Consider the following 14,097-nt stretch of genomic DNA (forward strand, 5'->3'; position numbering starts at 1 on the left):
TATAATATTATATTATATTATTAAAATAATTATAATATTATTATAATATTGTATTATATGATAAAATAATAATATTAAAGTTATTAAAATTATTAATATAATTATGATATTATTTGTTACAATATTATAATTATATTATATTATATTATATTACGAGTCTGAATTTTAGATTGGAAAGATTATAAATTTTAAATTTTATTAGGGGTATTATGAGTATTATGAGAGTTTCATTAATTGTACTATGTTGATTCCTCACAATCTAAAAGCTAAAGTTGTCTTTAAGTTGTTTCTGATTGTGGCTGTAGATTCTTAAATTTTTTTTCAAAAAACACTTTTGAGGAGATTTACTAAACACTAAAATCAACGTCTGCTACAAGCAGAGGCTGATTTTAGGAGGAAAAAGCAATACCAAACTAAGCTAAAATCTTCCATGACACTTCTTAATATGAATTTTAAATTGTTCTAAATTAAATAGCACTTTATAACTTTGTGAAGACAGCCATAAGTTAATTTCACAACACCTTTTTAATTTTGTTAATTAAGGCATTTTTAGGCTTGCTTTCGCTGACACTCGACAGTTTGGAAGCCCTAGACAAGCTTCGTGAAATTGTAACTGGGTAAATGCTAAATGGAGTTCACAATTATACGAGGATTTCTTGATAATTGATGGAAAGAAATATGTTGCCTCAAATTGTTAAATTTGACAATTTAATTCTTTTTCTGACAAATGATCCCTTAAATTTGAAAATCTTTTATAACTAAGGACCTTTTAATAACTTCTGTTAAATTTTAAAGAAATTTTAACATGTGGTTGCACATGGCTTCTTTTTAGAGGCATTGATTATCATTTTAACACCAAAACAAACAAGAAATAAAAAAGCAACGACAAAAACATAAAACACAAAAGAAAAGAAAAAAACCCTCAAATCGGACAGTTCGTCTTCGTCTCTTATCTGGAACAATTATTAGTAGAAAGTCAAAAAGAAAAAAAAAAGATTAAATTGTCACCTATTAAAAAAGTTAGAGATTATTTATGTCAATCGGTCATTTTCTTTGAAAAGTAAAAAATAAAACAAAGGAAGAAGAAGCAATTTACGTCATTTTCCTTGTGATAGCACACTCATTAATTAATGGTTAGTTGGGCGGGGTTCGTCATTCAGATTTGACATAGCATTTATAGAAACCACAAAAATGTAACATATTGCATCTAGATCCGTTTGTATATGCAGATTCTGATTGCCCATGAAACTATTCCGCTATTTAATTGCAATGAATGATGTCCGTTTAGTTCGCTGATTTGAGTTTTTAATTCGAGTTGAGATGTGATTTTATGTGAGAGCTTTTTACTGTAGCAAAAAAGTTAGATGTGATTATTTGTGAGAGCTTTTTACTGTAACAAAACTTAAATTTTAAACTCGAATCAGCAAAATGAACGGGAAGCCCCCGAAAAAAAAAAAAAGAACATCTATTACTTTTGTAGGATGAACTTCAGTGTTTACAAACATGTTCAACTCCAAAGTCTCAACTTCTAGGGAAAAGTTGCTGGCTCTTTCAAACATACTTTTCCAACTCTTGGTAGTTCTCTAAGATTAAAGAAGGAGAAGCAAACAATCCCCATATGATCTGATGTACTATTTATCACGGAATAACACCACATGTTTTTATGGCGCTCACCTTTTTAACGCAGCACACCTAGCACAAAAGACGTGATACTAATTCCCTATTTGGTGAAACAAGTCGTAGGAGTTAATTTCATTTAAAAGTAGACGTTTTCAGTTTTTTTTGTTTTTTTTTTTAGGTGGTGGGGTTAATTTTATTTAAAAAGTGAAGGTTTTAGTTTTTTTTGTTTTTTTTTTGTTTTTTTTTTTGTTTTATTTCTTTTATTTTCTTGTCTTAGAGCTACACAAAAACAGATAACCAACCAACTCTTTTCTTCTACGTCTCTAATACTTAAATCTGATGATGAAGATTGGTTTGATCCAGCAATTATTTGTCTATTTGATTGCTCAAGTCATATTGTTATATTATTTTCTTTTAATAAAATTTAAATTCAATCTTTTTGTTACAGTATTTTTCTCTTACATACATAATTTAAATCATAATTTGAGTTGTGTAAATAAACATATTCTAAAAATAAATCGTACCATCTCACATCATGGGCCGATGATTTATAATTAAAGACACCATTTCAAGCTGAAAATTAAAACTGTGCAAGTTCAGACTTGGATGATATCATATCAAGTGCAAGGTGAGAGCGATTTCACGTTTTCTGTTTATACCGCCTTTTGTAACTTGTAAATACCTTGTAATTGTTTGGACAACAAACTCAGCTTACTTTTCCTAGTTTCATAGATACTTCAAATTTCACGTGTCATTTCTGCATTTATGAGCAAAGAAAAATCTTAGCCACTAGATAGCGATTTCACACAAAATTCAACTAAAGTACTAGATTATATATTTGTAGATTAAAACATTATAACCTATTTAATTCATGAGTTTAAATACGTGATTTTTAATTTTGACATTTAAATTTTAAATTTTTTATAAAAAAAAAACACATAGTAAAATAAAATTATAAATACAAATTTAAGTTTTAACCAATTCAAATACAAACCCAAATAAATTCTCAATTTAAACTATAACTTAAAAATGTGCACATCTAAATATAAATTTAAATTAAAATATCAACTCAAATCACACTCAAATACTTCTTAACTTAAATTAAAATTTTAAACTCCAATCATCTTCACTCGAAAAAATAAACTAAGCCTTTTGTGACTACTTTTAATTCGGATGACTGTCACATTGCTGGTGTGCTTGGTTGACCGCGCTCCTTTGGATAAGTCCGTAAACGTTAGCCACGTGTTTGGCGACGTAAAAGAAAGGGATAGCCAAGTGCTAATTGGTCTACGGCATGTGATGTCAGCTTAAGAAATATTTAAAATCTTTTTCTTAATTAGAAGGCAAACAGAATAATGTCTCTGTTCATTTTAATATTTTAAATTTTTATAGTTAAATTTTTTTAGAAAATATCACATTTAGATTTTTTATTTGTTATAATTAAAAATTTTTAAAAAATGTCAAATCTTAATTCGAATTAAACACTCAAATCTGTAAAACGATCGAGACTTTGAAATTTTCACAAATATTGTGTTTTTATTATGATAAAATCTATTTTGATTTAAGGAATTTGGTATGGCACGATTCAGTGCATTTTTCTTTTGATTCATTTCAGAATTCCATGGGGGAGGAATGGGATTGCTACAATTCCTGCCTTGATTTATGATACTGTTGTCTTTTAAAAAAATTATGTGATAGAATATGAGGGAAAAAAAAAATTTACTATATGAGATGCAGTTTGAACTATGTGATCCTATGGAGAATATGACAATTTATTCGAATTTAATGAAATTCTGATGATTCAAAAGTGTGCTTTCATACCCTTCTATAGAATTCTCAATTTTTTATTTTGAAAAAGAATATTTGGAAGTTTTTATGGTTCATAATTCCATATGTAACTTTTTAGATTGGTCACTATAGTTTAAAAGAGAATTTGACATAACTGACGTATAACTGAAGAGAGAATTTTGCTCATTATTTAGATTTATTTTTCCCAACAAATATTACAACTGCTGCATTTGCGCATTCTCTAGGACCAGTGAAATAAATCAAAGTCAATAACTCGTGAAGTTTCTTTTGTACATATCCTTGCATTTGATTTGGCATATATTTTAGTCTGACATGAAAGAGATGGATCTCTGATTGTCTATTCTTCAGTATTTTCTTCCTAATTTCCAAGTCCTATACCATCTGTACACTAGAAAAGTCAAGAACATTGCTAACATTCTAATGCCTTAATGACACATGTTTATGCCTTAATGAAATCCCACATATCATATTTCAATTGCTAACATTCTAATTTTAAACGGTTATAGATGCCTCGACAATTAATTCCCATTCAAATAGAACTGAGATAGGAATAGCGTGAGACATATATAAACCATCCTACTAATAATGCCATAAGAGGTGATCACTATTCTATAACAACATAGAATGAGATACCAAAGTTAAGAAACTCGAGCAAACTAACATAACCTAAGTCCGTTTGGTTCATGGATTAGAACTATGTGATTAGAATTATTTTTGATTTACATGTATTTTTTGTGAGAGAAAATACTGTAGCGAACCATGAATCATGATTCGAATCAGGGAACGAATCCCTCTACCAAACATCACCATAATTTCCATTGAGACGGTAGCTCCTTCCGCGAAAGGCAACTCCATTGGTCTGATCATTAGTAACATAACTTATAGTCCGTTTGGTTCATGAATTAGAATTATGTGATTAGAATTATTTTCGATTTACGTGTATTTTTTGTGAGAGAAAATACTGTAGCGAACCACGAATCATGATTCGAATCAGGAAACGAATCCCTCTACCAAACATCACCCTAATTTCCATTGAGACGGTAGCTCCTTCCGCGAAAGGCAACTCCATTGGTCTGATCATTAGGTTGCTGCGATGCATTGCTCGTTTGCTCTTGCTCCGAAGGGCACGTTCGGTTTTGAGTCCCATTGAGTCGGTAGCTCCTTCCACGGAACGCGACTCCAACAGAAGGATCACGCTGCACTGGAGAATTTATTTGTGCTCCCTCGCCCCAATATGCCACTAATTTGTGACTATAAAGTTGTTAAGGTTTTCACTTAACAGATTTGTCTAAGCTACATATTAAACTGCAACATATGTAGTCTAGACTTACCCATTATAGTCTAGCATTGGGGTTTACCTTCTTTTGTTCTATCATATAAAGATCATAACAATAATTGAGATTAAAGGAAAGTTGGGAGTTCAATATAATGGCATTAATGTTATGTACCTTAAAAATATATATTGTAATAAACAAAAAAGGATACATCCAACGAGGAGTCTTGAGAATGTTCTTCCCGCTAGAGAGAGGATAAAGCACGGTTAGAAAGTAATACAAGTGCCCTGCAATTATTCCTTGAATGTCTGGCATTAAGGGGTTCCCAAATAACAAATCAAGAGCCAGCATCGCCCATGGAAGATAAAACCCCTGCGGCCACAAAAAAAATAAAAAAATAAAAACAAAAAACAGTTTTCTTGGTGTAAAACTTTGACTAGACAACTTGGTGTTAAATTTGATATACGCTCAATTTAGTACAGAAATTAGTATTGCATTGGCGAGTAATTTTTCTATATAAATGTCAAATTTTGACATTGACACACTGATTTTGCTAATGTATTGAAAATGCTCTTATGGGAGATTTACGTTTCTTGCTATACCAAGTACCAACTAGCATAATCAGAACAAAACTAGCAGTGCCATTAAATTTACAGATATTCAATACCTTAAATGATACAAGGCCATATATGCTGATACGTGCATTTGGGAATTCGCGGCCCCACACGTAGACGATCATGAAAACCAATGAACTTCCCAGGAATGGAGACCAAAAAGATGGAACAACAGCCATCACCTAAGAATAGCAAGTGCTGTCATTATTGATAATTTTTTTTTCTGGCCAAATGTTACATATCTATGATGGAACGTCTTAATCCTCAATATCCAAAGAACGCTTTTCTAAAGCAAGTTTCTTACCATCGCATATATCTCTTTGATTTTCCTTGACAATTTCTTGGCACACCATTACAATGATCCAACTTTTAAACAAGGAAAAAGGAAAAATATAACACACACACATATATAACGACTTTCTACGGTCCTTCCGGGAAGGTCTCTCTGCTTTAACATGTGGAGATAAAACGTAACAGGACAATTAATGAACGTAACTTGACGAAGAAGTGTAACATATTTTTTAAATGACTAAATTCCTTAGTGTTATTTCTCTCTAAAGTCAATATTACATTTACTGATTATCATGTTACGGAGTGACTTAAGAAAAGCGTATATATATTATATTTGTTATGGGACTGTTTTTCATACCAAAAGTGACAGAGCTCCAAACGTCAGCATCCATACATAGTCTGCGGTTCTCTTGTCAAAGGGCGCTCTCTCTAGTGAGACACCATATTTTGCTCTATGCAATTCAAGAAACAAAATATAAGGAAAAAAAAAAAAAGAATTACTGAACTATCTTTATCCGAAATCATTTTATCTCTGAGATCCTTTCTATCAAATTTGAAACAAAGGGTCCCTTTTTTTTTCATAATGGAAATTTAATGTATTACTAGTAAATAATAGAAGTAGGGCCTTCTCATACTCACATTATTATAAGACGAAAAGCAAATGGAAATGAAAATGGCCCAAGAAAGAAGAAATTGGTAATAAGACGCCAAACCTGCAATAGTAACAGATTTGTTTACTCTTTCTTTTCAGCTCCCAAATGTTTATTGACAAGAAATATGAGCTACAACCATTCGAACTCTATAAAGTTCCAGAGATCAGATTGTCGTTTACCTGAAACTTTTTTTATCACAAGGCCATAATATAGTGCAATGTTCTAAGGATCATACAGATGAAGATAGAGGGCTGCCGTGGTCATCAGACAGGTTACTCCATAGAGCTTGCTCACCGGTGGTAGAGACTGATAATATCTGCATCAATCATTGGAAGGCCAAAAATGAAAAGAAAAAAGGTTAGTTATCATTATTATTTAATATAAAAATCATGACAGAGAGGCTAAAAAGGTCCATCAAATAATAAAATCTCAAACCTAGATTAACTAGTAGGAAGATCTATGAAAGAAGTTCCATGTACATCTTTATATGATCACCAAGTCAATTATAATTGACAACGTGAAACTTTTGTAACATGGAACTATTGTAACAAAGACAGTATCCAAAATTGATGGACAGAAATTTAACCACAGAGAGGACGGTTCTGAATTTTCTAAAATTGACCAAAATCAGTTCTATGTCATAATTTTTTCTTTTTTTTTTTACCCTAATTTTCAGTTGAATAGTTCATTGACATAAGAAAGAGAGACACAGCTAGTCAAGGTATATAATAAACTTTACTTATCAAAAAATAGGAGAAATAAACCAAAACCACTAATTAAATGTACTTATTAAACAATCGGCTAGAGCCTCTACCAAAACAAGATGATCATACAAACCCTTCAAATATGTGTTTATACAAATATATTTATATATATATATATATGTATATGTATATGTATATGTATATGTGTGTGTGTTACGTAAACTCTCAAGTAATATGTGTGTGGCTGTGTGTGTGTGCGCGTGAGAGAGAGAGAGAGAGAGAGAGAGAGATCTTATTCCGATGGCGTAGACATTGCAAGGGCTAGTGGTGGCTGTGATGGCCAAACTTTTTCAGTTAATGAAATTATTTGTACCCTTAAAAAAATTATTATTTGTGTTTTATATGAGATATCCCACTTGACCTAGACCAAAGAGCAAAATTTATTAGGATTTTAAATGGAGAACGACTAATATGAGTCGTTTATGTAGGGGCATGTTTGAACTTGGGGGCTGTCTACGTGGCTTGAAATTTGAAGAAGTGTTTGAGTCCATCTGTTAGATGCATCTATGAATTTATAATGGGACGATTACTTTATAAATTTAAAATCATTATTCATGATTTTAATTTTTAAAATTTAAATTTTTTATAAAAAAAAATATTGTAAAAAATTAAGAATTATGATTCAGAATTAAGAATAAACCCTTAAAATAAACATCTTAGAAGAGACTACTCAAACAAAGAGACTAATGAGTAATATTTGGGTGGATTCCCGAACGTGATTTATAATGGTATTTTAAAAAAATACTGTAAAAAATTAAAAATTATGATTCAAAATTAATAATAAATTCTTAAAATAAACATCTTATAAAAAGACCACTCAAACAAAAGACTGAATGAGTAGTGCTTGAGTGGGTTCCCGAGCGTGATTTATAATGGTGTTTAAAAGATTTGATGGGACTGTTCTTATCAATTACAACTTTTACTTTTGGGAGGAATAGTCATATGACTCTTACATCAATTGCTTTTATAGGTACGAGGCTAGCTTCTTGATAACAATGATGGCCCGGTTGAACATAGACCTTGTTGTGTAACATTTATCCTTTACAATTATGTTCATTCAATATTTGCATTAAAAGAAAAAACTTTCCAGCTTTGTTAGGCACCTCTCTGGTACCTAGCTGCTCTCTCATCTTCATTTCTAAAATGAGTCTAAAATCTCTCTTTTTCCTTCATGAGGAGAGAGGTCAGTTCTTTGTTCTGCTAGAAAATATGGAAAGATATATAGCAGGCAAAAAGAGAAGATGCAACAGGAGGCAGAATCAGATATCAAACCTCAGAGGAAAGAAAGCTTAACCATAACAACAAGGTTCCTGAACCACAAATGATCATATTCATTTATTGGGTCCCGATAATAGCAGAATCGTTAATCATACAAGGCCCTGTCGTCCCTATAAAATATAGGAGTGTGCAAGTATGTGTTGACCAACCTCCCTATTACCCCAACCTTGGGGCAAAAGAAACAATATAAGGTGTAAGCCCATGAAGTTCATGGTTACAAGATTACACCAATTGGGTGTCTAAACGACATGACACCGGTGTAAGCACCGCTAGAGGATCATCCTCTAGAGAAACTCTTATGAGATGCCATCTGTTAGACTTCGGGACCAGTAGCAAACAAACTAACAAGGCCTCGAAACACTTGTGTCGATAGTTGGTGAGCTTGAAAGAGCTCGCCGTCCAAATTCCACACGCTCTCATTGCCCGCCGAAGTGAAGGTAAACGCAGGAGTCTGTGGCCAACATATGGACAATTTGGTAAAGAGATCTAGTTGGAAACACAAAAAGGAAGTGTGGAGAGAAAACACACCTTGTGATGCTCCACAAACTTGAAATTCAGCGGGTTTCCACCTTTTCTTGCTAGCTGGGTAAGATGCCTGCATGTTTGTAATGACATCAACAGATGTAAAGAACAGAATTCTGGATTAAACAATTTGTTAATCAATTTTTTTTTTTTTTTTTTAATTTACATATAGAATTTTGCCAAGGCCATCAAGCATTTGCTGTGGCAGCAGCCAGAAGGTGTTTTACATCAGAATAGCCAAAAATCTTCTTTTGGCGATTTTATATTCATATTTAGGGGGCCATAGAAAGCAAAGAAAAAATGGAGTCTCCGTAATGTATTACCAGAGATAAAAAGCATGAGGACAGTCTTTTATCAATATGAGATGTAAAAGACCATCAGAAAGGTGTGCATCAGCCACTAGACCGTCGGGCGCTCTTTCATTTCGGCACGAGATAATGGCAGCACCAACACTAAGATAACGCCCTTTTGATTTCAGCCACCTTGTCTCTCCAGGATGAGAGTAGGGTGTTGACTGGCAACCACCCCTATAACCGCGGCTTGGTTTTGTCGTACAGACATTGCAATTAACGCGGCAAACCACTCTTTCAGATGCACTTGGGGACACATGATTAACCCTACTACTTTCAGAAGTTAAATTTCTTTCTTCATTTTTGACATCAAGATATGCTATTTCAGCCTGATATGACCTGAAGGGTATGGAGGGGAAAAGAAAATAATCAGAACAAATTAGTTTAGAGCAGAGATAATATTAGCGTATTACATTAGTCTCCATTCACCACATATTTTTCATAGAATTTGGAAGCAAGCACATATACATAAACCTATGAGATATAGTCTACAACATTGTAGGCATGTTTACGGAAAAGTTCATAAAAAGTTCAGTCAGATAGTTATAGTACTCTATAGTCAGAATTCATAAAGCAGGAACAAAGTGTCATGGTCACACACACCTGTGCCTTAAGAACACCTTTGTTCCAGCATAATCATAACGTTTGGGTCCCATCCAGCGAAGCTTTTCGCTCTCTGCAATGACATCTCCATAGAAACCATACCTAATATATTGGGGATAAGAATTACAAAACAACATTAAATTTTCAGTAAATCAAGTAGCATAAATCCAAAAGCATAGATTCTTTCCACTACCCATAACCTTCACTTGGATGGTTGGAAAGGGCCTAATCACTATTCCTAGACTAAACAAGAATCCATCAATGAGCCTTCGTTACATTGGGTACGAAGCAAAGCACAGACTATCAATCATAAAATACTGTAGGAGGGTATCTTCCAAATGATGAAATTACAAACGGATGCTAAAATAATACTAGAGGGTCAGCACGAATCACAGAATTTAATGCAAGAGAATGTGAACAAGAAATTATGGACGGCCATCAATCTAACAAAGAAGTAAACATGAAACTGGAGGCAAGCCCATGCCACATAAATATGCTCACAGACAACAGAGCAGTGCTTTAGCTCTGACATTTAGCCGCCTCTAGGTTCTGTAGGAAAGAAAATTTGAACAGGCCTAAGGTTTGACCCGAGTCAGTCAAGAAATAACATCTAATCCATAAGTTTCTATCCCAGCATTTTAGATACGTCACTAAGAATCCCCTAAAACCATTTCACGGGAAACAACGAGAAACTACCCAGCAAAAGAAGCCGCATAGCGTACGTGAGGTTCAACCTTTGATGCTGACGTTATTTTCCACCTTACAACTTGAGCTAGATCCAGGTGCACCTTTTTACCAAGGACAATGTGCAGTGCAGATGTTATAGGATCTCGAGCTCCAGTGGTACTGCAAAAGAGAAAACAAGCAGAATGCATTAAGCTCGTTCAAAGTCAGCTCCAATATCAATGTCTCATCTTCACATGGTTTTCTATCCCTTCAAGTATGCCCCTTTGTCTTTTTAACACAAGTTATTGTAATCCTTCATTCCACAAGCTGTGGCGGAAATATGGCGTATTATTTTGTTATCTTGATCATTCAGTAACTTCTACATGTTCCCTTTGTATATTTCTAATCCGTTTTACCGACACCAGAGAATATTTAGTTCGTTAAAGTGAAAAATGCAACTAATCCATGATGATCCATGGTGCATGCATCGCTGTCATATTTTCAAGACTATATCCCAAAAAATTAAATTAAATTAAATTAAATTAAATAAATAAAAACACACACACACACACACACACACACCCACACACCCCTTAAACCTACCAATAAATATGCAATATTCAATTGGGTTGAATGCAAAAGCTCAGATTAAAACCAAACTCAAGCCTTAACATTGGAAAGCATGTATAAAAAAGCAAGAAAATAAATACCACATCACAATGGCATCAGTTGAACCTGCAGGAATGATTCCAAATCTGAACCGAATTCAGAATCTTGGTCTGCCAGTTTTTAGAAAAGTAGAAGGAAATAGCAGTTACTGGATTGAGGCCTTTCAAAAATTAAAAAACTCAACACCGGATGCAAAAAAAAAAAAAAAAAAAAAAGAAAAAAAAAAAGGAAGAAAAATTATACTGCCCCATGCGATCATTACTATAACGGTAGTTTGTAAGACATGATATTTTATCCAACCTATTATGCTGCTCGAAGCATCTTCATTTCCTGCAATTTCAGATGCACACATTTAGATGTTAGCTAGCAACCTCTCACAGCAATATCAAAAGATTGACAAGTATGGAAACTCAGTTACACTGCATACCGCAATTTGAGAGACCTAAACCATTATGTCTAGGTCTTGGAAGAAGAGGATAATGGTCTTCATTATGAGAAGATTCAGAAACTATCTCGTTCAGGTCATTAACAACAAGACTACCATTAGACCCAGCAGAATGAATAAAATCTGAAGGAGCTGGTGGGAATGGGGCTTTATGCCTAGATTTAAGGAACCCGTTAAGAATTTCGTTGAAAAAACCATCACCACCCTGAAACAAAATCAATTAGCAATAATCAACGCTAAAGATGAGATGGAGTAATCAATCGGAACTTGAGGAACTAGATGGAAAGTCCCTTAGCATATCGGAGAAAAAAATACTAGAAACTGAAGAACTCATAATACTGTAACCCCATGAAAAAATAAAATGATCTCCGAAATAGAACTCAAAAGTTGTGCTAATTCTGCAAGATTGCAGTAAGATTACAATATAACATGTGAAAAGCAGCAAAAGTAACAAATAAAGAGCCGAAGAGATGGAAAAAAAAAAAGAAACCTCCCGGGTGATTATTACTTACAACGGTGATGACTCCATCATACAAGTTAAGTTCCTGGTTTGAGATAGACACCATCACATCAAATGCCTGCCCCGCCTGCTGCGTAACAATGACCTAGCGAAATAATGAATAAAAGAGTATCATTATTAAAGAAGGTAGTTTAATACAATCTTGATTCCACCTTCTTCTAATGCTGAACATATACTGTTGTAATCCTATTCGTTTGCATAACAACATGGGGGCATTGAGGCATTCAGTAAGAACTGTCCTAACTTCCAGAACATGAAAATTTCTGGATTCCTCAGAAGTGCGGGATTGGAAAACACAAATAAGGAAAACAAAGATAGTTTGCCTACAATCATGCTAGCTTGTAAATTAGCAGGATCATCTGAAACACAAAAAAAACAAAAGCAAAAACAGAAAATCCTGCAATTACTATCATGGCCTATATGTAAGAGATTGCCAAGAACCACTATCCAATTGAATCAATTAGGTTTTTCTACTTGAATTGAACAGTTATAAATGTACTACATTAACGTGAAATCATAGATGTACAACATCATAATATGCAATGATCATGATTTAAGACCTTTCACGAAGTATGCTAATGATACCTTTGTTTTCACCTTAGCACACGAGAATATAGGAGCAACAGTTTCCCAGATTTTGCAGCCATTTCCCTTCCCACTCCTTGGATGAACAAAAACCTAGTCAAATAGGAAAAGAATTTCTGGAAAGAAAGCTTACTATTGTTTTATTCATAGTATGATCAACCAACCAAAAGGGTAAACAAACCAGAGAGAAAGCACAACACATAACCTTTGTCCATTTAGAAAACATACCATAAGATTCTTTGGCCTCCCTACTTCAAGATTTAGAGAATAATTAATTCTATTCACCCACATCTGACATGTTTGCAGGTCCTTATGACCAAATGTATAAACAGCCAGAACCCAAACAGAAGGCAAAATCTTTGACCTTTCAAAACCATGAACTGTAAACCGGTACATCTGCAGCATCAATATAGAATACAAAGCACCATAGCAAATAATGATCATGTGAATCATCAAAGGGTATAAATGCCAAAAAAAAAAGGTTTAGTAGGAATATGAACATACATAGTCGTGACCCAAAAGACTTGTTGAGCCGTGGATTATACCATAATCAGTAAACTCAGCAGCATATACATCAGAGAAGTTGATGTGAGTTGCTGACACTTTTGGGACCAGTTTGATACCCAAACAAGTTGATTCATCCTGTTCCACCATTAACCAAACATTGATCATGAAAACTTAAAACTAAACATTGATAATACAAAAGTCATTCAATTGAAGAAAAAAAAAAAAAAAAAAAAAAACCTCACATTATCGGATGATCGAAGCAGTTTCCAAGACAACCCATCTGAATTGAAGGTGAGAACGACTTCTCCGACATGATCCAACAAAAGGGTCGAGCTCGGAACGGATGTTTCACCATCTATCTGTACCTGTGCGTGTCGGTGGGGTTGCTCTAGTGGAGCACAATCATCTGCTTCACGTTCCATTTTTAATAATAACGTCAAAACAAATTTGGAAATATATTCTTCGATCAATTAGTGGCTGCTGGTCCTGGACATTCTTCGCAAATCAATCTCACCCAAGACTGATTTTTTATTATTTTTTTTGGCTGAAATGTAAATGAAAAATCAATCTTGCGGAGGAACGGGTGAAATGACGTCAAAGATGACGGCATTCGCATAAATAATTGGAATTAAGGGTATGTTTGGTAGATAGATCCAAATTCATGATTTTATATTCTAGTTCAGAATCAGTTTTTGTTTACAGTAATTTTGAATCATGATTCAGAATCTAATATAATATTTAAACTAGCTCCAATTATGATTCTAAAACCACCTCTCTCTTGATTCAAGGTAATTCAAACTCCTGATTCTAAATCATGATGAAAGAATCGTGATTTGAACTCAAAATTGTAAATCATGATTCTAGTTCTAAAATTATGATTAGAATCACTATGATTTAAATTCTCGTACTAAACGAACCCTAATGATA

General features: G+C 33.6%; 1 protein-coding gene and 1 pseudogene across 1 annotated transcript; both read right to left on the reverse strand.

Moving 5' to 3' along the window:
• Positions 1-4,451: 4,451 nt before the first annotated feature.
• On the reverse strand, positions 4,452-8,161 carry LOC112094113 (annotated as a pseudogene).
• A 182-nt stretch (positions 8,162-8,343) lies between these two features.
• On the reverse strand, positions 8,344-13,739 carry LOC21385742 (ceramide kinase). Its single transcript, XM_024174241.1, is given in 12 exon segments — positions 8,344-8,754; positions 8,832-8,898; positions 9,149-9,514; positions 9,779-9,880; positions 10,475-10,624; positions 11,155-11,247; positions 11,555-11,763; positions 12,071-12,163; positions 12,664-12,756; positions 12,892-13,059; positions 13,168-13,305; positions 13,413-13,739. Coding segments are annotated over 12 exon segments (1,797 nt in total). The 5' UTR covers positions 13,593-13,739; the 3' UTR covers positions 8,344-8,616.
• Positions 13,740-14,097: the final 358 nt, after the last annotated feature.

The sequence above is a fragment of the Morus notabilis genome, unplaced genomic scaffold (genome assembly GCF_000414095.1).
Source record: "Morus notabilis unplaced genomic scaffold, ASM41409v2 Scaffold688, whole genome shotgun sequence".
NCBI lineage: Eukaryota > Viridiplantae > Streptophyta > Magnoliopsida > Rosales > Moraceae > Morus > Morus notabilis.